Genomic DNA, 23,177 nt, shown 5'->3' with positions numbered 1-23,177 from the left:
ATCTAGTATTTATTGAATTTTTGTTTAGTGATGTGCACTATTGCTTGAAATCAGCTGCTCAGAAGTTATGTGAGCTGCTATGGTTGGTAGGGCGCTGAAGTCAATTTGGGCTAAAATACATAAAAGTCAATTTGGGCTAAAATACATAAAACAGAAGCTAGATCTCTTGGAGAAAGATCTTGGGAATCAGAGATGAAGGAGAGACAGACACAGCTTGTTCTGGGTGCTTCAAACCTAAACTCCCAAAACTTGAAATACGATCTTTTAGATCTTTCTTATTATTTCAGAAATCCTTACCATATACAAACATTTAGAAAACCCTAATGAAGCATTCAGGTAGCAATGTTTTTGCTTTATGTTTTGTATTTCATGTATTAATAGAAATCATTAACATTTTCACTTCTAGAGTATGTTAGTTAACCTTTCTTGCTTGAGAAATATTTAAGAGCTAAGTTACTTCTTTGGCCCGCTCACTGGTACTTTGAATGCTCTCAGTACTTGCCATCCTTTGGCTTCTGGGGACCTTGTAAGGGGTCAAACTGAGATCCTGTTGTTCTCCATGAACATCAAAGATGGCCCATAAATGATATTTTGTTTAAGACAGGACAGGATTGTCTAGTAGCAGCTGCTGTCAGAGTTTTTTATATGTCTGTGGAGACTGTAACAGTAAATGTTTGGTTGTGTACCTGTTCTGTGGTATAGTTCTAAGGTAAGCAGTCTTTGACAGCCTTTGTTTTATTATGCTATGCTAAGCTGAACTATTTTAGAATCTCTTTATAACTTCAGAGTTCTGTTCAGTTTTCATTTGTCTGTTCTGCAGACATATGACCAGATTGCAGAAGATATTCTAGTTGTGGTCATAAAAAAAAAAAAAAAAAAAAAATTACAGAGGTCTTAATGTTCTCCTACCCTTACCTGGCTTTGAATATGTGACCTTGCACTTCATGCTAAGGCATTTCATAATGTTTGTACTTTCACACTTGAACAGTTCTCGAAGTCATTCACTTATCTGCAAGGTGTTCTGCTTTTACTTTTTATTGAGCTTGCTTGTAAGTAGATCTCATTAGTGCTGTTCTGTGGCATTTGTCATTAGTATTTTGTTAGATATGTCGCAGGGCTGATCTTGGAGGAGCTCCAGCATTAGCTTGCTTGAAGCCTGATGATCCCTGTGTCAGCAGAACCCCTTGCCAGGCACCACTGCCTGTTACTTTCCTGGGATTCTCATACTCCCAGTTTCCATTTCTGTGGCTTCATTAATAGTTTCCTTTAAAGCATTAAATCAAGTTGTTCAGTCAAGTCCAAATCTATTAAGTATTAAAGAAGAATGTCAGATTTGTCTGGCATAATCTACCCTTAGGAAGTTGGCATGGCATTTTTCCCACTTTCCTTTTATTTCCATATGTTTAATACAACTTTTCAAGAACAGTGGCTGTAATCGTGCATGATGTTGAGGTCACATTGCACATCTTCAGTTATCTGTATCATGTCTTCCTTTTTCTTAAATGTAAGAATGATTATGATTTCGTAATGTGCTTGCATTACATGTCATGTCAGTAGTCAGTCTACTGTATCCTATTTTTATAGATGCCAATTAATACATGCAGGCAAAAAGCTGAAGTCTCTGAGGTAGGCGTTTTCCATAAGAAATGATGTTTGGGAATGTGGTCATTTTTCCAGTAATGTTTGACTTTTTTGTGAATACTTTCCATGTCCTTAATTCCTTAATTCTGTAAACTTAAATTAGCTTCTATTAAATGAGAGAAGGATTGCTTTCCCTAATAGAATTTTTCTTTTTACTCATTTTATATCTGAAACATACTTTTTATTCTGGTAATTTATCTGTTTTGGGGAGCAAACACTTCAAAAGTGATAGCTAAGCAGGAACAACAACAACAGAAAATGGTAGTGTGGTTTGAAATCTCTACTAGTTTGCTTAGGACAAATGGTAAGAAAAATCAAAGTAAAAGAAATCTTCTCAGGAAATACTCTGACTATTTGGGGTTTGGGACGGTTGGGCTTTCAGTTTAGAATGCTGATTATAAGACTGGTACTGAAATTGCATGCCAAAATTGCCTAAAAATCTTACAGTGCTGCAGAATACTGCTGGAATAAAGGAGGAAAACAAGGCAAGTGTAGAGTAGGTGAAAATGAGTAGGAAAGCAAACCTTAAGCAGCGGTTGGGCACACCATGATGGGCTGATATTATGGAAATACATACCAAGTAGGTAATGCTTCTCTGGGAGGAACCTGGGCAGCTCCTGCTGGATCTGGCACGAGATGGGCATGTGGGACCACGCTGCTGAGCTTCAGGGTAAGGTGGGTTGAGGAGTGGGAGCTGCGAAGTTCTCTGCTGCATCATGGAGATCTGCACAGCAGGATCCTCTGGTCAACCCTCAGCCAGTTTTTTCCATGAAGATGTGGTGGTGTACCTCTCCAAATCATTCAGACACCAGATTTCATCGTTGGCTTGTAAAATTCCCTGGTTTATCCTCACCCAAGAAGCAGTCTGGCCATTTTTCCAAATGGAAATGGACACAGACTGATTTTTGTAGGTGCGTTTGACAAGGGGGAAGGCTGTCTCCAGTTTCTTTTGGTGACTTGTTTGAATACAGATGTTGTTCTGTCGATTTGTGCCTTAGAAAACGTGTGGTGTTTACACTTCAGTAAAATTATTACTTTCCTGCACGGTCCTAATCAAGAGTTAATTAAGCACACTGAGAAGATAGTACTTTGTGGATAATGGATCACTGGCCCTTACTTCTTAAGAGGAAGGTATTCAGGGTGAAGTGAAACAATTTTTTTCTTGCCCTGTTAGTTTACGTTTTCATTTATCTATTTATGGTTTTGCGATTCTATGCATATTGTAAATCAGGCAAAAATGCTGCAGACAGTTTTTCTGCGTGCTTATTTGTTTTTTGTCTTCCGCAAAGAAAGATTTAAGGAATCAGTGTTTTGTGAATGCTGTGACAGTGTGTTAAACTGGAGTTTCGAGATGTAAAAAGGATTTGCTTTTTTTAATGGGATTTTTATGTAAGCAGTTTTAGTGCACGTGTTTATTTGCAGAAAATAAACCCCTAGTTTGAATTGTTAACTGAATGCTGTAAATATTATTGTTAAGTTAGTTCATGTCACATATAAATACACTATCCCTTAAACCAGTTATTTTGGATTAATTTAATCTCTTTTATAACTCTAGTGGATTTAAGGTCAATTTTGCACAAGACTTAATTTGATAATGACCCTTGTTGCCATCGGAATAATGATGCTTTCGTTAACTGTGTGACAACATTCTGTCTATTCTAAAACCAGTATTATAAAATAAAGACACTTCTGTTTCAGTTTAAAATCAGTAGTTGAAATATTTTAAATTACTGAAGGCATAAGCAAAGATATAGTAAAGATTATAAAATCTAGTTATAAATATTCTTAAAAAAATTAATTTACTTTTATGCTGAATGTATTAAATGATCACTGGAAAAACAGTAAAAGTTGGTTAGAAGCTCCAAGTCATATTGCCCTTTGTTACCTGGGGTCTTTCAGGGATTTTTTAAACCTCTTCATTTCTATGCTTTTTCAGCAAATTGTCCCCTGAAATTGTGAATGTTTGCTGTTGTTGCTCATGTAGAATGGATTATTTAAAATCCAAAACCCACTTTTCAATAATATGTTTGCCCCTAAGTCATATATGTTCATATATTTAACTGTAAGCTGTCAACTGCGTCTCTCAATGACAGCAGAAAGTACCAATGACAATAAAAAAGCATATCTGTAAAAATAATACTGCTTATTGGCCATCTGCAGACCTGGGTGCACCGTTGTTAGAACTGTCTTGCAGTATTGCAGTTATATTAGTAGTAGTATGTTTTATTTTGATCTTTCTAATGAATCATACAGCACCTTTTGGAAAATCCAGTGCTGGAATACTTCCATCTAGAAGTCTCTGCCAAATGTAGTATTATTATTATAAAGTAGGTGTAACTTCCTTTGCCAATCACATTAGCTATGATAGCAGAATGGAATGTAAAGTTCTGGCAGCTGTTTGTTCTTTTATTCACTGTCTTTGATATCCCTTGCTTAGTCATTAGTATTTCACAAACATTTAGCAGGTTAATGTGTCAACTGCATATCAGCTACAAACGTATTTTTGGCAGTCTTTCAAAGAAACTTTTCTTTTGTAGCTGAAAGAATCCAGTCTTCTATTTAGTGTTTTAAAAATGACTTTAGATTATACAAACTGTAGCTTAAAACTGAACATAGGTATCACAGTATTTATGAAGTATGTAAGAATATATTAGGTTTAATTTATTGTGGAAACTTAAGAAACGCAGTCAAGAAATCTGGTGTCACAGTTTTCACTCTGCTCTGTAACTGACTCAGCCCAAAGAGTTAAGAAATTCACAAAAACCCAAATCTTCGTTATTCTGCCTGTGCCATTGAGTTGTTGATCTGTTCCTCAGCACTGCACCCTTCTGGAACTTTTGCCCCATCATGTGATTTTTTTTTTTCCTTTTCACCTTCTCTTGAAAAGTTTTGTGCCTTTACGAGTGCAGCTGTGATGATCTGAAAAACCTGGCTTTGTAAATGGACTGCCTTCAGGCTTCTCTTCATTGTTTTAAACCATGCATCGCACCACTGTTTGCATGGAAGGCTGCAGAGGGTGGAAGTCCTGTTAATGTGTGTGTGGATGAGTTCTTTGAGTGATCCAGGTCTCAGATTCTGCATCTTTGAAAAAAGTCATTTCATCTTCCAAACACGTGGTGTAATTCCATCCTTCCCGAGCCCTGTGGTAGGCATTGAGTTCAGAAGATAGTAAGTAGTGATACTGGCTGTATATGTAGTAGTTATTATAGTTGAATATAATTGCGGCAAGTTTTGAGTAAGCAGATTCTTTCTTTTTTGTGTGATGTTTATAGAATAGGGAAATAAATATTTAAGTGTGGTTTATTAGCTGCTACTTTTTAAACCACGTCTTTAACTTTCATTGGAGTTCAGTTTCAAATGCACAAATTGGAAATTTCTTAATTTTTCATCAGTGCTGGCCTCCTTTTATTTCAGTTCATAGGTGGTATACTGAAGACAACGATTTTAGGTATTCAGATGGAAGCAGCGAGGTTTTATATCCGTGTATTGGAATGATTTATTGTGATTAACTGAACAAATTTTACTCGTGCACAAGTAACAATAGCTTGGGCTCCTTCCAGGTACATCCGTGTAGTTAGTACAGTTCAAGGAGACCTTGCCCTGCTGTAATGGGTTGTTCAAGGAAGAACAATTTGTGATTGCATTCCAAGTAGCTACATGACTTATTGGGTGGTGTACTCTCCCAGACTGAAAAACAGAATTTTTGCAGGGGAAACCAGCTAAGTATTCTACTGCTGACACGCTTGTAAGCAAGCAAATAGCACTCTCCTGCCATAAAGTCTGTTATATAAAAGCTGTTTATTACAATAAAGAAGGCACATCTTGAGATGTACTGAAGGTGCTAAAGTGGTGAAATAAAATATCAAACAAGTGTAGAATGTTCAGTTGTGTGTAGTATAGTTAGAATTGGTTTGGTATTTTAAAGTAGTTTACCTCTTAGTGAAACACTGGGTTTTTGTTTTGTTTTTTCATTACCAGGAATTTCATGTGTACTGTCAAACTGTGAATTCCATAAATCCACTGGTTCCTGTGTATGTGATAGAAGTTATTAGGACAGTCTAAGAGGGATTCATCATTGCACACTGTCAGTTGTCAGAAATCATTGCTGTGCTGTGGAGTTCTCTTTGAATTTTCTCTTCTGTTTTTCTTCTCTCTCTGTGTATAGGAATGCAATCTGCTGATCTTAACTTTGGTATGAACAAACTGGCAGTGCTGTGAACTGACAGTTTAATAACAATTCAAGAAGGTTTTTGTTTGTCTTTTAAAGGAGTCTGAAGTGTTTGAAGAATAAGCCTAGACTTCTGTGTCAAGTGTTGTTGTGTTTTTTTGTGTGCTTTTTCTTGTTTTTAAAGCTTAATTTTGAAACACTTTGAGGGGTTGTTTTTTTTTTAATATTGCTATATTTTGTTCAGACTTTAGCAGTTGTTAAAAGATGCATAATGGATTAGCAAGGAAATTAGATACACTTCCTTGACTAAGGAATGCTACTTTTGGCTTTTAGTGGAGGAAAACTTGTATTTTAAATAAGAAAAAATTGAAACAATTACACTACAAGTCATATTTAATTGCAGGAATGACTGTAACGACATTGTTTTCCTACACTTGTTGCCATAAACTTTCCAAAATATTCAAATACTGATTTAGACTGGGATTTTAACAAATGCGTTTTGGGAAATGAAGTGTTTTTTATGGCTTATGTGCAAAAAGCCCCAGAAGGTATGCTGGTGCTGGAGCTGTGCTGTAGAGGCAACTCAGCAAAATCATCGCTGCCAAAGTGAACTTCCTGTACTGCTGAATCTAGAAGCAGTCCTCACAGTGGACAGTTAGTTCTGCTTTTTGTAGGGGTAACCTAAAAACCTGATAAATCTGCATGTGCACACACAAAGCATGATGCTGGTCTGCTCAGAAAGGTTCACTGCACAAGAGGAGTGCTGCTTGGCTCTGTATCATTCTATATCTTGGGAGTTGGTGGTGGAATAGGAGCAGCTACTGAAGGGATTGAACAGACGTAACTGAATTCAGTTTTATTTCCAATTTATTCTTTGAAGGATGCTATTGCTTCGTGTTAGCCTATGGATGTTCAATGCTATAAAAGTAGTCATGGAGTTGTAAGTCATCCACAGAAAGAAAATTCTTCAGTGCTACATGAATGGGATCTGTATAGCAGATAAAAAAGTAGATGAATGCTTCCATGAAAAAAAACTGGAGAGGTCTCATAATGAAGAATCTTCATTACCATGTAGCATTTCACTAGTGGAAATGCTAGCCTTGTTAGGCTCAATTTTACCTTTGTCAGTGCTTTTCACATGTGCTGAGAAGTTAATGAATAGGGGTTTGATCCCCTGAAATTGATTTCGGTGTAAAACCTGACACGTAACAGATTTCAGATTCACAAAAACCAGGATATCCTTCTGTGTCAGGTTTATTTATTTTATGGAACATGATAGCAAAGTTAAAAATGACCAAAACAATGGATAAATTAAATGATAAAAAAAAAAGCAAGGACAGTGATGACAACCCATTCAGGTGGTGTAATGAAGTGACAATACACAGTCCACACATTCTCCTTGGAACGATCCTACCTCAGTGAGAGAGAGAATGCATACTGACCATCTTGTATCATGATTCCAGAGGACTTTCATATGGCAACACCTGTAAGTTGGTATGTGGGAAGGTAAAGTGTGAATATGGGATTATATACACAAGAATATCTACAAAGATGGCCTTCTGCCAGGGATGGGCTGCCTTTAGCCTTCTGTAACAGGTTGCTTAGTCCTGTTTTAGTCTGTTTTAAAATAGGACCGGTTACACTGCCTGCCATATTAATGATAATATTAAACAAGAAACAAACCTCTGGTTTCTATAGCAAAAGCAAAAAAAAAAAAAACCAAAACAACTTAGCAAAAATATATCAGGTCTCTACAGCATTTTCCAGAGTGTGCATTATGTCATGTTAATAAAGGGATAAGTGCTTTCTGCACTGCTAAAATAATGTATCTGTAGAAATAATTTTACCTGACACCTGAACAATCTAACTTAATTTCAGCTTGCTGCTGTTAATATAAATTGTTTTGGTTTTATTCAAGTAGATTTTGTACCTAAAGTGATGAAAAAGAAATGCACTTGCATTTTCTTAGGATTAAAAAGTAATGAGATTGACACTAAAATCCTGTGCATAGGCAGTAATTTTATACCGGTATTTGCATTGATCTGATCTGTTCAGTTTCAAATTGCTTTACAGTTGTTAACGAATGTCCTCACAGCCCACTGAGGAGCAATATATTTGTATTCTAAAGATTAAAACTAGAATTGTCATACTGTGTGTAACGATTTAACAGAATCAAGATAATAGTGGCAAATTCTCTTCCATACTGGTATAATCCCACTGAAATCTGTCAGGTTCCACCAGTGTAAGTATGAGCAGAAAACTGGCTTTTAGATTAAAAGAACCTGAACCACTTAAGAATTTGTTCTGGAAAATTAAAAACAGTGAGTTAACCTTTTATATATTTGTTAGCTTTTGCATCAAGGAAAATGTTGTTATACCAATTACAAATGGTATTTTGATATTGATGGTTGTACTTACCTGTCAGTTGATTTATGGACAGATTCTGCTCTTAATGAAGTTTACAATCTTTCTTATTGTTGCTTCAGATATTCTAATGTCTTTGCCTTTTTCATACATTCAGTGCCTGAAGCTAGTTTCCTGCTTCCGTTTTAAGCAGCATTTCCAAATCTTGCATGTTCTATTACAAATACAAATTTGCCCTGGATGTCATTTTAGCTTGGCAGCCTCCTAATCTACTGTGTTCCTCTGCCTCTGTAGAGAATAAGTAGATGGAATTACAAGTTGTTATCCATGGGAAATCATGTAATGATGTAATTAACTTAAGTAGAACAACTAGCAATAATGACAATACCAAAAAACTCCAGAAAGAATCCATAAAATCTGAATGCAGTTCTATCATTCTGACAAGGAAGGTATCCCAAGAGTTCATAGTCACACTTTTTAGTTTGAAAACTCTTCATTTTTAGTTTTCCTTAGATATTTGGTGAGATACATTTATATATTTGTACTTTTTAATATGATGGATTTTGTGTTGTGCCAAAAAATTTATATACAAGTAATATAAAGTAATAACAGGATAATATTAAACACAGATTAATTAGCACATATGCAGGTAAGGTATCAAATTAAGTATATGCTACCTGATAAATAGGATTCACAGTTACTATCTTCTGTAGCTGGTGCAAGCAAGATACGGGGTGATTGGCTTGCCCATTGCTGCTGAAAGCAGTCAATGCTCAGCATAAAACAACAGAGATTGTTGAATTGCATTATTACTTAGACTGTTTTACCTTTTCTTTTGTTTTGGCTTCTATCAAGCATACATAAAAATATTTCTTTAAAGAAATAATGGACTATTATATATGCTCTGTTGGAGATACTTTATGATAGTTTTATTATAAGGAGTTAATAATTCTGCGTGTTTGGAATGGCCCGTGGGGGTGAAAGTGGAATTGAGCTGAGAGGAGGGGGGGGTGAGGGGTGAAGAAAGGGGAGGGGTAATCAGACTTAAGGATTGTTAAAGTCATCGTATTTCCAGTGAATCAGCTGAAGATTTGTCTCTCTTAGTAGCCTGTGGTATCCTCAATGACATGTACATGCCAAGAGTGTGTCACGCCAAAGTTTGTCTGCAAGGGACTTTCATCGACTGTTTTTTGAACAGTTGCTGAATAAAACACTTGTAGTACTATGAAGGTACTACAGCATGTTTCAAAAAGCCATTCCTCCTCCTCCTTTTCTTCAGTGATAGCTATTCTACATGTTGCTTTTCAAAATCTAGTTGTGAATTGGCATCCCAAAATACAGAAAAATGTAAATAAGAAAATTCTAAGCTTTTGAATTTGGATAATAGAAGATGACTACATTTTCAGTGATGATCGCATTGTCCATATTTAAAGGACTTCTTGCTACTAGTAGCATCATATGAGTGAAGTGAAATGTGTATTGCTGAATGAAGGTTCAGTAAGGGACCACTTGTGGTTTATATTTGAGTGATTTAAAAAGTTGTTTACCTGATCTTCAGCAACTCTAAATGCATGAGGCAGCTCTTCAGTCACTTGAATATTTGGGTGGTAGCTGTAATGAAATACTACTTTTAAAGTGATGCTCTATTTATTATTTATATGTATATATTTGTATATGTTTAATATTTATATGTGAGGGCTGCTCCAAAAGTAATACCTCCTATTTTATTATGCTAGCCTGTGATCTCAGAGTCTGAAGATGGTGGAGCATGTTGCCAGTTTTGGCTGGACTTTGTTTTTTTTTTTTTTTTTTACTATACCTACCTCATAGTCCAGATTTGGTGTCTTCTGTTTGTGCTGGTGAAAGATGGACTGCGTGGGTATTGTTTTCCTAGCAACAATGCCATCATAGCAGTTGTGAAACAGTGGGTCAACTCCATTGGTGCAGAAGTCTGAGTGTGCCATGCAGGCTCTTGTTCATCACTGGTGAAAATGCACAATTAATGTTGGTGACTGTTGAAAAATGTCTTTCAGCTGAGAATTTGCTCTATGAAATAGCATTATTGTGCTCTTTTTATCTGTTGTTGCTGCCATGGATATAGATAGGAGGCATTACTTTCAGAGCAACATACGTATATATAACAAACCATAGTGAGATATTTATCATCTATAGGTCTATTTCACTGTCGTTTGTTATCCTTACAGGTATTCAATATGCAATGCATTCTTCTTTTTCTATCTTCACAGTTTAAAAAAACAAACACACAATATGCTGTATTATACTTGATGAATAGTTTCAGATTTAGCATTGTACTGATACTCAAGCTTTAATGCAGACATGTCACTGTTTTACTTTTTTATAACTTGGCAAGGTATTCTTTCTTAGGAGTGACTTGCACAGGATACCAATCCTTGACATGGATGGATTTATTCTGTTTTAGTTCAATAAGTAGGAACTCTATACATGCGCTGTAGATTAGACTGAGTAGCTGGATTTTCTTTTGTTGGTATTTTTAATGTTGAAATAATGAAGCTGTACACACATGCTTGCAGATATTCCTTTAGGTAAAACTAAAAGTAAATTATCAAATGGAAAGATAATATATACAGGGTCATACTTGGTCTGAATTTGATCTCATTTGCATCTATGTAAATCATGCACAACTCTATTGAAGTGAATAAATTTACATCGGTGCAGAATTGGATTAATTGAGATCACAATCAGGTCTGTTTGGCTTTCCAGCTTCTCAGAGGAAACTGGAAAAGGAAGTCTTTAACTTCAAAATACAACTTGTGTTGACTGATTTAAATAAGCTTTCAAAGAATATTAAGTGGATCAGGGCTGTACAGTTACCAGCAAAGCATTCTCCTCTTTGTTTCATGTATTCATCGCATCCTTCTGTTAATTTTGTGTTTAGAGTTTGAAAGAAATATTTCCCGTTGTGTAAATGACAAGACGAAGTTCATTGAGTCTGTCGTGCAATTTGTGAAGCCAGCAGTAGAAGACAATTCCCCTGTGAGTCAAAACCAGCTTTCCTAGTAAATGTAAAATGTCCTTACCTTCCACTTGTGCCAGATGAGGTCCGGGAGCCAGAGCTGATGCTGAGCTGATCGTGGCAGGTGTCAAGTCTCTTAGTTGCAGCTGAAGTCAGGAAAAAACAAATTGAAGAGCAATTTGCAGTCCTTTTTCAGGAGTACGCAGGAGTTGCTGACTAAATTATCTGTTCTGTGAAAATTACTTGAACTTAGCACACAGTGAGCTGTGTGCCAAGATATTCAGGTATTGCCAATTGCTGCTTTCAGCTGCATGTAATTATTTGTGACTTCTGTTGTCCATTTTGCTTTAAAAAAAAGTTTAGTTACGGTTGCTTACAGGTATTACAATTATCATAAAAAAGGAGCGTATCAGTTCAAAAATAATCACAAGTTACACTGATGAATTGCATTTTGCTGTTTTGCTTGTTATCTTGGGAATCAGAACAGAATATCTTTACAGTTTATGACGAACAGAAGCCTTCTCAAGAATTGATTTTTGACAAAGATACTGCTCATGTCCCACAGTGAGTCTAAAGGTGGTGTGGGTGAAACCAGTGAGGAAAGGAAGTGGTTCTTATGAACCAGTCTGATTGCAGTGCAATATTTATATGCTTAGGAAATAGGAAGGATGAAATTGTCACTGTGCAGTTTTTAGTGAATAGAATAAAAACCATTTATTCACATGAATGGATGATGCTGGCTGCTGTGGAGGAACAACATGCCATTTCTTCTATAAGCAGTTAAGCAAGAGCATGGGACGTGGTGGCACCCAGGCCTGATGCCCCGCAGCATGCACCCGCGGCCTCTGGGCTGTGCCCTTGTGGTTGCAGCACGATGGTGGCCGGGGCATTCTGCCTCCAGCATAGAGGGAAGGCATTTCTGCGTGGGGCTGTGGAGGAGTATGGAGATAGTACAGATAGGAGAGGCCAGTCCTGAAATGCTAATTCCTCATGGGTATACTAAACCTAATATAACCTTTCTCAGGTTTGTCTTTCTTATTCAGAGGGCTCCTAGTTTAGTGTGGGAAAATCCTGAATAGGAGAAATAATCGATTTTTTTATTGTATTTTTAACTCGTTCTATAAGCCATGCTGTACATTTGAAACAGAATTTGAACTGATTTTGTACTCTCTGATTGTGTGGGGGTTGTTTTTTTTCTGTGGTGTCTTTTTAATTGTTTGGTTTCAGTTTGATTTCGTGAAAGTTTGCTCTTTTATATTGCTAATCCCATTGCTCAGACTTGTTCAGATCTCCTGGAACATTTCCTCTTTCACACTCCTATCAAGGAAGCAGTCAGGTTCTGGCCGATTTGAGATTTCCTCCACCAGTGCTGTTAGCTCTAAGTGGCAGCCAATTAGTTGTCTTCCTCACTTGATTGTCTGCTGTTGTGGCATGGTGAGACAGGCTCTTATTTAGGCCTCTGTTTACCATCTGTAAACAAGCTCCTGTTACCTGTGAGCCTTATCGCTCATATCTGTGAGACACAACAGTTTCTAGTGGACAACTTAGGTTCATTTATTTTTTTTAAATCTAGGTTATATATCCCATTCCCTCAAAACAATGAGGCACTGCTGAAGCTTTGCCAAAAATCTTTTTTTCGGATAAGTGCAGGCATGCTTAATGACATCTCAGGGATGTCTCGGTTAAAGCTTTTTTTCCTTTGCCTGGAATTGATCCATTTTCTCCCTTTCCTGCCCACCCCTCTGTTAGGCCGTATGCTTGGGTGTCTGTGTCCTGTTGTGATTATTAGGTAAACTTCTAACGTTCACATAGTGTTGGAATTGGCCATTGTGGGAGTGAGATCTATAAACCAACTATTAAGTGAATAAAATCGAATGGTATTTAATAGTAAGCAAAAATCCTTTGAAGTGTACTTTCTGTAGACGCATGCATGATTAGCCTTTCCTGTCTGTTTGGACAAAAAAGATTGGGATTCAGAAATGGAAGGGAGAAGAAGTACATTTCACACTACCCGCTACTTGTTGCTGTGGCAACATAGATACATCATTTTAAAAGGAAGCATTTTCAGCATTTGGTGTAGATAACATGTTGTCTTTCTTGCTATTTCACATTAAGATATAGAATTATGATTCATCAAGTTCTTAAAATTGCCGCACGTTCATGTAGAATGTAATGTATGTTATAAGCTATGTTTGTAAAATGTAGTATAAATTAGTAAAAAGGGTGATCTCTAATTGCTCAGGAATGCCTCATAAATGAAGGGTTTGCTGTGATGACAAAAATTACAGTGTGTTACAAGCACTTTGGTAAATAGTTGAATGTACTGGGAATTCTTGACAACAGACAGATGAAGACCTGCCACTTGAAAAACTCCCTTGCCTTAAACGCTTTCTAACTTCAGTAGTCAAAAGCTGTTAAGCTTTAAGTGCTTTGTCATATCTGTGGGCTTTTATGGCAGAAGAGTAGAGCAGACAGCAGTGATGATGGAAAACGATGGTAGGTAGACTTAAAATACTATGAAGCGTAGAGACAATTGTATGTAATGCCTGGAATTGAAACCCTTCTGAATGAAATGATCAGCCACATGTGCCACCCTTACGGACCCTGGAAAAAAGAAGAGAAGAAATGTACCCTATTGCTAACTGTGCATGAAATTGCAGTGTTAGGAGATATTGACCAGATGTTTCAATCTCAACAAATAGCTTGTTATGTGACTGAGTGAAAATCTCTCTGCTGCTTTGATCACATACACCTTAAAGGAAGAAGTAATTTAATAGAGGCTGTCAGAGTTCATCATTGTCAATAAACTTTGACTTGACCTTTGCCATCTGTTTCTGATACTATTGCCGATAGAAGCTGATAGGCAGCTGTTTACAGTTTGTGTTTTATGAACTCTACGCTGCCAGACAATGGAAGTTGTCTCTTCATTTGTGGATTTTTTTGCTGTGATTCAGTGTGTGGGTGTATTCACTGAGACTGCTCATCATCTTGCAAGGAAGTGAGAGTGACATGTGCATGCATTTCAGAAAGGAAGACTTGACTTAAGCTTATACATATGCAAAATTATATGTGAAGTATCCTAAAATGTCATTTTGCAACAAAATCATTCACAGGTTAGAACTTAAATAAACATACAGTTTATACTATAAAGTTTTAAGGCATTTCTGAAATGTCTCAGTCTTCCCCGTGTCTCCATGAAGTGAGTGCTAATTCAGTACAGGCAATGTGGGCTGAGGCACAGTGAGCAGCAGTGTGCAGTTGCACAGTAAGTCAGCCTTACTGTACCCAAGAATGACCGGGCGTTTTGTTGCTTGTGATAGTATGTTTCGTTAACACACCACAGCTTTTGGCATGCAGAATAATGGCTTCTCTTATGCTCATGTTCTCAATTTGTCATGTTTCCCACAGTGATCAATGATGAATTTAGTATCTTTGAGTTCTTCTGCTGATAAAGGTACTTACCTCGAGGCCTTACCTCGTATACAGCTTTGTAATGTTAGCAAGTGTCTTAATATGCAGTTGTATATACTGAAACAGCTATGGAAGAGACTCACTAAACCTAGGATTCTTACCGTTGTGATAGCCTTCATTTAAATGTGCAAGTGATGAATGGGCACAACCAGCCCTGTTTTGTAGGTATATCATTATTACATGATTTTGAGAAGGGATCACATTCATACTGGGATCAAACAAGGGGCTGAGTGATGCTCCAGGTTCTGGGATTTGCAGTGGGAAGGAACTCAAGGCCTGCGGCAGTCTCTGTTATGTGCTTTGCAAAATGTTGCAGGAACCCTTCTGCCTTTGATTTCAAATAACATGTATCAAACTTCAGAGGAGCGGCTGCAGCACTTCAGGTGTTGGAGGCAGAACTGTAGCATTAGAAACACCGGATAAGAGGGTGAGAGAGTAGGGAGTATCAGAGATAGCAGTCTAGGCTGGCTGATATTTAAGGGGTAGAATAAAAGAGCTATCTTTGGTTAGTCACACTGAAACTTTGAAATACGGCTTTGACTTGTTTAATGTGGTTGTATTCTCTTGTATGGCAAGAAGCTTAGAAACTAGACTAAAAATACAGCAGCGGATAAGTAGATGAAGGGCAAGAGAGGAAGAAAAGGAAGTGGAATACAATGGAACAGCAGAGGTGAAGATTGTTATTTGTATGATAGACTGTTAAGAGGCAGTTCGTTAGCTTTGTGTTTTTAAATGTAGAAGTGAATCTTCCTGGATGATTAACCTTTTGATAGACATGTTAATTTGAAAAGCTGCAGCGAAATGCAGCTTGAGGCACAACACTAAGACTAACTGATATTCCTGTGCAGGGATTTGGATAGTAAATGTTGAACCAAATCCTGATAAGATAGAGGTATTGGTCTCAATGCAAGGATTTAGCTAGTCTTTCCTTTACAAAATATTATCGCTTTTATCTCGTTTGACTGGAAGTTGCTTGAGGGTGTTGTCATGCATTTTAACAATATCATTTCCTCATGCAAGGTTTGGCTGCTTCAGCTAATAGCGGAGAAATTACTGTACAGGACATGGCGCTCTTATTTGCAAGTCTGCTTTCATAAAGATAAGCTCTATTTTTTCCTTTTCCATTTTTTTCTTATATAACCATTATGTGATAATAGCCATTGCAGTTTTTAATTGTTTATCATCAAAGAAAAAAAGATTACAAAGGTGTTAGAATGAAAAGATTAATCTTTTCATTCTATTAAATTGTATTTATCTTGACCCATGTATTTTTCTTACTGTTGCCCTTAACAATTATCTCCTTTTTTCCTCTGGGGAGCAGTGAGTGAGTGACTGGGTGAAGGTATCGCTGGTGGCCGGGGTTAGCCCACCACAGCAGGGATTTGAAATGATGCAGTGTGTGTAACTGTAACTGAGTATTGCATCCCAGTTGTGCATGAGATCTGTCACATCACTGACAAGAAATGTGAGCTCACTCGCTTGGAACAGCGACCTTGATATCTTCTTCAGGGTTGTTTTGCGTATTGGCAGGTTTTCCCGTTTTTAGGATCTATGTAATGATTTTCTGTTTTGATCTCAGTTTTTCTTGCTTCGTGTGGTTTTCTAAACTGAGATGTCATTTATTTTCTTTTACTATTCAAATATTCCTAACAGCTTTTTAAGGAACTGTGCTGATATGGGCAACGTTCTAGAAATACACTGGTGAAAGGTGCGTGGACTTAGACTGAACGTTAGGAAAACAGGTACTCCAGGTACTGCTGTATGGAAACAAGCCATTTCTGCTTATTAGAAATAATGCTTCTTAAGCTAGCATTGTTTTGTTTAGATTTTAGCTGGCGTGTTAAGTCGTAGCTATTATGCAATTTAAACCAAGATGAGATTTGACAGATCATGCAGAGAAGAGTCCAGCTTCAAATAACGCACTTCAGATGTCTGTATTTCAGTAGTGTTAATGAGTTTTGAAGATCCTTCACTGTGAAGGGCATAATACTTCCTGTTGTGTTGTCAGTTCCCAGGTATTCAGGCTTCAAATCTAAAGCTGAAAGTTCCTGTGTACAGAAGGTATGTCAGTCTAAACAGAGCTTCGTATGCTTTGCCACTGATAGTTTAAGATGACTGACAGATGTGGAAATGCACTAGTGGCTGCAGCTTTAAAAAGGAGCTCAGGAGTTGAGAGGGAGGGCAACATGGGAGTGATAGCAAATGGCTTTGTCAGCTTTCTCGTTACTATTATCGATGTTGTCCAGTTGTCAATGGCACCTACAGCAGAGCATGAAGGCAGAATAATATTAAATCATTTTTGAAGGATCTTTGTTTTAGTCAGAAGGTTATAAAGCTGTTTTAAGCTTCTTCAGTGTGATGTTTCTATTTAAGACTTAGCAGCTTGTATATTGAAACCTAGCGGCAGCAAACTTGCCTTCTGCAGGGGAAGCCACTGTGGCTGGAGATGGTGAGATAAATAAGGTGGAGTATTTAGCTTTACTGCTTTTGCCTTTCAAGTATAGGTCCTTCTTTCTAGTGAACTTTCAACTAACAGTTGAGAAAAACTTTGAATTCATATCTTGTTGTGATGTGTAATACTGAATCAGGTGTCAGGTGGTGTTCTCAAGCCAAATAGAATACGTGGGAAATAAAAATTAAAGAATTCCGTTTTCTCCCTTTTTCTTCTAATTTTTTCTTTTTATTATTATTATTATTTTTATTCATTATGGCCATGGATGTTTTCCAAGTACCACAAAGGTGCATTTTTTGATTCTGTGGGTATAAGACACCAATTTAGGTAATCTAGTGAGCTCATGTTCAATGTTGTTTTCCAAGGGCAGCACCGAATAGCTGATCAAGTCAAGTTACTCCTAGTGCTTGTAGAAGTGTTTCTGTAAGCTCAGGAAGAGTTGTTTCCAAAGCTATTTTCTAATCAAGCGAAGGTGGGAAGTAGGTGCACCACATCTTCAAGTCTGAGGATGCAAGAGAGTGGGACACAGTTAACTCCAAGCTGGTCTACGAAGTCGTGGTTCAGTCTTCATAAGTTTTGCTTGTTAGCAAGATTTCTTAGCATCTCCACATCTTGCAAGAAAAGATGTTGCTGTTCTAGTGCAATTGCCACCCACTTGCTGGAGCACAAAGGTTCTTAAACTTCTCTGGTAGTGTCAGCATGCCAGGAAGCTTACTTGTTAGTTCTGATCGTGAAAAACGCTTGAACAGACAGATACTCCTGTTTCTGTGAGCCCATGACAGTGTCATGGAAATAAGGAGAGAAGCTTTCTGTCATTGTCTAGTGCATCCTTGAATAGCCATGTGCTGGCCTCTTTCATATGTGTCGGCTTCAGTATTTGAACATAAGGAATAAGGTGCTGGTAGGCATGGATAATTTGAGGTAATGAGATCAACTTAAATTTACTACGAAGTTATGTCTTAGGAGTCAAGAAAAAAAATAGTTTTAAAAGAGTTAAGTATTTGCTTTTTTACCAGAAAGCATACAACAAAAATATAAGGAAAATGCAATCTGTTTGACTCAAGAGAACACCTGAAAGGTGTTTTGTTTCCCCTACTCGTTCCTCTGTCACAGATGTTTATCCTGAAGTGACAGGGTCAAAGCTTGCCCCTGTGTATACCTGATGTCCAAGCTGCACTGATGGAAGAAAACTTCAGAATGTAGAAAGACAGTGGCTTTCATAAACCACTCTAGATTTCGAACTTTCTTGTGACCTAAGGCTGTCTTGCTCCTCCATGATGAGCTCCTACGTTTGTCACTTCCATCTTTGGGCTTGAAATGGCCTCAAATTCCCATGAGTAATGGTGAAGATTCTTGGTGTGGCCAGGTGCCAACCTCTCCTGACCAGACTGTCAATACAGTAAGTTAATAGCTGCCTTACTGCCTCGCCAAACCCTTGATAATTAACTCATTATGCTAGTGCCTGCTGAGCTGGGTCATTTTCCATTTCTGTCTTGAGTCTTTTCATTCAATTAAATCTTCTATCCACATAAATCTCTAAATTGAATTTGCAGATTATATAACCATATACCTGGCAACGTATGCAGTTTGTTACTGGCCTTCATTTGATGTTGGATGTAATACTGCATGATTGTTTCACGGTGGTAATTGTCTCCTGATGACTAAGCCCCTGTTCCCATTTACAGTGTTTAGCCAAAATGTTATGAGCAACAAGAATAATTATACTGATGTGTGAAGAAGTCCACGGAAGTCTGTTTTTTCCATATCAGTATATTTAAAATTAGACTCCAATCCCATGTCAAATGCAAAAGAAAACGCTCTAGAGTCTGCCTTGAAGATGTTGTTTTGTCTCATGGGTTTTTTTTTACACATGAAAAGTGTTCCCTGTGGCTCATCCCATTAGGCACAACTAGCAGAATGCCACAAATATATTCCTGTAGTTCAGTTTTGATAAGTTTGTAGCATCATGTCCATGTTTTGCCTTTGTTAATATGTAGGATTTTAACTGAAGTAAAGGAAGAACAGATGTAACTGGAGATCTGTGAAGAGAGAGTCTTTCCAGAAATGCTGCTCAAGTGCTTTTCCATCTTCCTCAGCGTTGCTGAACTTAGCTCAGATGTCCAAATGAGAAGAATATCTATATGGTGGGACTATGCCCCCATCAGGCAATCCTGGTCTTTCAAATTATCATGGCTATGTACAGAACCACTGTGGTCTGCACAGTGTTTGGAGGTACATCTCAAGAAACCCCAGATCACAACTCTGATTCTCAGGGGTAACTTTATTTGAGTTTAAATTAAGCATTGTGACAATTACATATATTATATATATCACATCTGAATTCAAATTGAGCTGCTGCCAGTAGCCAAAATTGTGATATTTTAACAGTATTTTTTTTTGCAAAGATGTATGTGAAATATTACTTGCTACTGCTCCAAATGTTGTCAGACTTTATATATAAAATATGGAAAAGTTATGTCATTTGATAAGATGTTATAAGCCTAAGGTGTAGTTTGAAATCTTTTTTGGAATAAATACTGGGGTTTGTGGAAAGCTGATGCTTTCATAAGTGCTGTTCATAGTGACCTCTGTTAACTCTTGTTATTAGTGAGGGTAAGGCATGCTTTTCAACATGGGACACAAGGCTTCAACTGCTTATCTATATGGGAATTCCATTTTTCTTTATGGTATGTCACCGTATCTTCAGTCTTGCTAAATGATCTGTTCTACTTAACCATATCTCCAAATATAAAATATTACTCATACTAAGACATATTAAATGAACAGTCTGCAAATTTGTATAATGTATTTAAAGTAAGAGTATATTGTAGCTAATTCCCTTGTTAGGGGTTTTCTTAATATGTGTTAATCAAGAGTGGTACGGATAGATGAACCGAGCATTTCTAGTTTGCATTTTGTGAATGAGAGATGGAATGAAGCCACCATTTGACAACAGAATTCTTTTATCTTAAACCTGAAACATATTAAATGGTTGCAGGAAGGAGGCTCTGCAGCATTTGTCCATTTGCCTTATTAATTAAGACTTTTGCACGACTAAAGATTTTCTTTTTTCCTTGGAAGCTGGAAGTAATAAAGATGTGACTAAGCATGTATTTGTAACTCAGTTGCTTGACCTTTCTACAGCCCACAGCTACCACTAATGCTGATTTGTAATAGAGACATAATCGTTTATTTAAATCTTGATTAGGAAACAATTACAAGTAGGGCTTTAGTGTAGCAGTAAATTGATGTAGCCTTTAATTCATACTATAGATTGAGTGGATAAGCTTTCTGACTAGTAATTAGAGTGGATTATAATGGCTTCAGTTGGTTGACTCATCACCAGCAGGGTAGGTCCTGTGATTGTTTCGTCACATTTATCTTTTAGTTCACACTTGATTTTTTTTCTTTGCTGCTAAATGTTATCTTTTAATTTAGTAGCAAACTTAACAGTTGAAAGATATTGTGTTAATAGAAGAAAAACTAGATAAAATAATAAAGCACCTTAGCAACACTCTACATGCTATGCTCTTTACAATTCAAGTGACAGTACTTCTCTTATTAAAATAGGGGATAGATGATTTCATGTGTGGCTCGATAATGTGAGTGGGAAATATGTCCTTTTGTGTGTATGATTAAATGGTAGACTCATGGTTACTTTTGGCACCATTTAGTTTTTGTGTATGTATTGTGAATGTTGCAAAATGTTTCTTTTTCAGTTTCTCAAACGTTGTTTTCCTTATGTCCTATCTCAATATTTTATTTTTTTCTCTTCATTTCTTTTAAAAAGATCTTATTTGGTTAAATATAAGTGTGGGGCATATCTGTGGAACAAAAGAACTTTCTGCTATGTTTTTACAAGGTATTTCAAATTTATAATGAACTTCATGCATTTCAGTAAGCTTTCTATAAGCTATTAAACACTCATCAAAATCTGTAAGGGTCAGTTCTTCATTTGTTGCTGGTCTTTCCTTCCTCAGTGTACTTTCATATGTTTTTACTTCTGGCACGGAAGTGTTCTGTAGGAGGATTGGTATGTGTCACAGTGCTCTGTTAGGCACAGAATTACCTAAGGTGAGTGGAGAGGAGAAAAGTAGCAAATAATGATATATCACGCTTGTTAACTATCTGTGTTTTTTTTTCTGTCAATCTGCAGTGGATGATTCAGAATCCATACAAAGCTGCAACTTTCTTTGGGTGCATTGGCAAGGATAAATTTGGAGAAATATTAAAGAAGAAGGCTGAGGAAGCTCATGTGGATGCCCATTACTACGAGCAGAGTGAAGAACCAACAGGAACCTGCGCTGCCTGCATCACTAGTGATAACAGGTCAGGGGCCATTAATATTTTCCTAAGATACAAATGTATGGAGTATTCCTTGTTAGGAATAATCGGATTTGAATGATAAACTGGATGTGGTGCTCAGGGACGTGATTTAGTGGAGGGTTATTAGAGTTAGGCTAGTGTGGTTAGGTTGTGATTGGGCTCGAGCTTTACGGTCTTTTCCAACCTGAGCAATTCTACAATTCTGTGTTTCTGTGAAGTATTAGCACTGGTTTGAAGCAACACAGGGCTGCCTGGCACACAGTTTGGGATTGGATGGTGCCAATATACCTCAAAGAATATACCTCTGCAGTTATATTACAACAAAGAAGTGGGAGATAATACACAGCCACCAATTTTTCTTGAATTTTTAAAGCTTCTGCTGCTGTCTCATATCCCAAGTGTTGTCCACCAGATATCCAGGTCCGTTACTGCAAAGGTGTTGTCATGTGTCTATGTTCAAACTATATACTGTTACATGGAGCTATTCTATCCCCATTTCTTGACTGCATTTGCCCTCAAGATTTTTGCCAGCCCATTTCTCCAGGCCTTTCAACTGAGTGGCAGGCAGCCCTGTTCTCCAGCTTATCAGTCTGTCCCTCACAATTTTATGTCATACCCAATGTCTTACTCTCTGGAAAGAGAGTTCATACTCAATGGAAGAAGGAAGTTCATTCATTTTTATCTGGATTTTTGGCATTAATTATATCTACAGCGTTTCCCCTTCATCTTCAACACTTAGTTCTTCAAATAGAAGACAAGTAGTAAAAGATGCTTGTGCTCTGTGATTTTCTGTTTAGTCACATTGTGTCTAAGCATGCATCTTAACAGCAGTCGCTGCTTCCTAGATGTCTTGATGGGGAAAATAAAGTAAAGATTGTCAATAGGTGTACATCATGAACTCCGGAAAAATATGTATATATTTTGCCATGCATCTCAATGGAATTTCAAAGTTTAGGTAAATTTATTCATAAATATGTCTGCAAGCAATTCTTTAACTTGCTAAGCAATATTTTTGCTTTGCTAACATAAAACACTTGTCTCTCAATCTCAAATCTTTTCACAAATACCAGAAATTTAATCTCTGGTTCTTCTTTATCTCAGTCACTGTTTTAGAACATGCTTGAGAGTGTACGGGGAAAGTGAGAGACTTATTTCCCCTTTGGGGAATAGGAAAATAGAGTCTGATAGTTGCCACTAGAGTCTTTATTGTGCAGCCTCCCTTCTGTTAATGAGAACAAGTTTATTCTGAGGCTCTTTTCCTCTCTGATCATACTGGGTTTTCACCATTTTTCTTGATTTGTAAGAATGTCTTTAACTGGCTACAGTTGATAGCTCTATTTATTGGTTAATCTCATCCTCATGGGGCATGTGCTAACTTCCTTCTTCAGGTAATTCAGCTTTCTTGTCTCTCTGAGATCTCGGAACTAGTAAATAGCACTCATGGATTTTCCAGTAAGTGACTGTGTGCATTTCTGTTTCAGATGACCTCGTATGAATATTTTTTTCTGCTAAGTCTGTCAAGGTTTTTGCGGAAGAGTTCTGAGCTAATTCATGGTTATAAGTCTAAATTCTCTAGCGTAGCAATACTCACGTGCTCTGTTGTTTTCAGAGCTTTTCAAGCAAATTGTAACACATGATTAAACTATTAAGTAATACCTATGCTCTGTCATAATCTGCAGCTTTAGTTAGTACGTTCTGCTCTTAAGTAGCAAGTGTGTGGAGTCTCCACTAAGCTGTAGACTTGAAGTGCTCCAACTGTC

At 37.2% G+C, this 23,177-nt stretch overlaps 1 protein-coding gene across 7 annotated transcripts in view; it reads left to right on the top strand.

The window, feature by feature from the left end:
- ADK (adenosine kinase) overlaps positions 1–23,177 on the top strand; it is a 279,755-nt gene that overhangs the window by 101,738 nt on the left and 154,840 nt on the right. For all 7 annotated transcript variants that reach the window (XR_005860619.2, XR_005860620.2, XM_025151570.3 and 4 more), the window contains exon 5: positions 21,248–21,420. Coding sequence is in view for 5 of the 7 variants with exons in the window: in XM_025151570.3 (XP_025007338.1) it covers positions 21,248–21,420 (173 nt within the window). In the remaining 2 variants the exon portion in view is untranslated. The remainder of the gene's footprint in view (positions 1–21,247; positions 21,421–23,177) is intronic.

This window comes from Gallus gallus, chromosome 6, assembly GCF_016699485.2.
Source record: "Gallus gallus isolate bGalGal1 chromosome 6, bGalGal1.mat.broiler.GRCg7b, whole genome shotgun sequence".
Taxonomy (NCBI): domain Eukaryota; kingdom Metazoa; phylum Chordata; class Aves; order Galliformes; family Phasianidae; genus Gallus; species Gallus gallus.
This window is presented reverse-complemented; position numbering and strand designations above follow the sequence as displayed.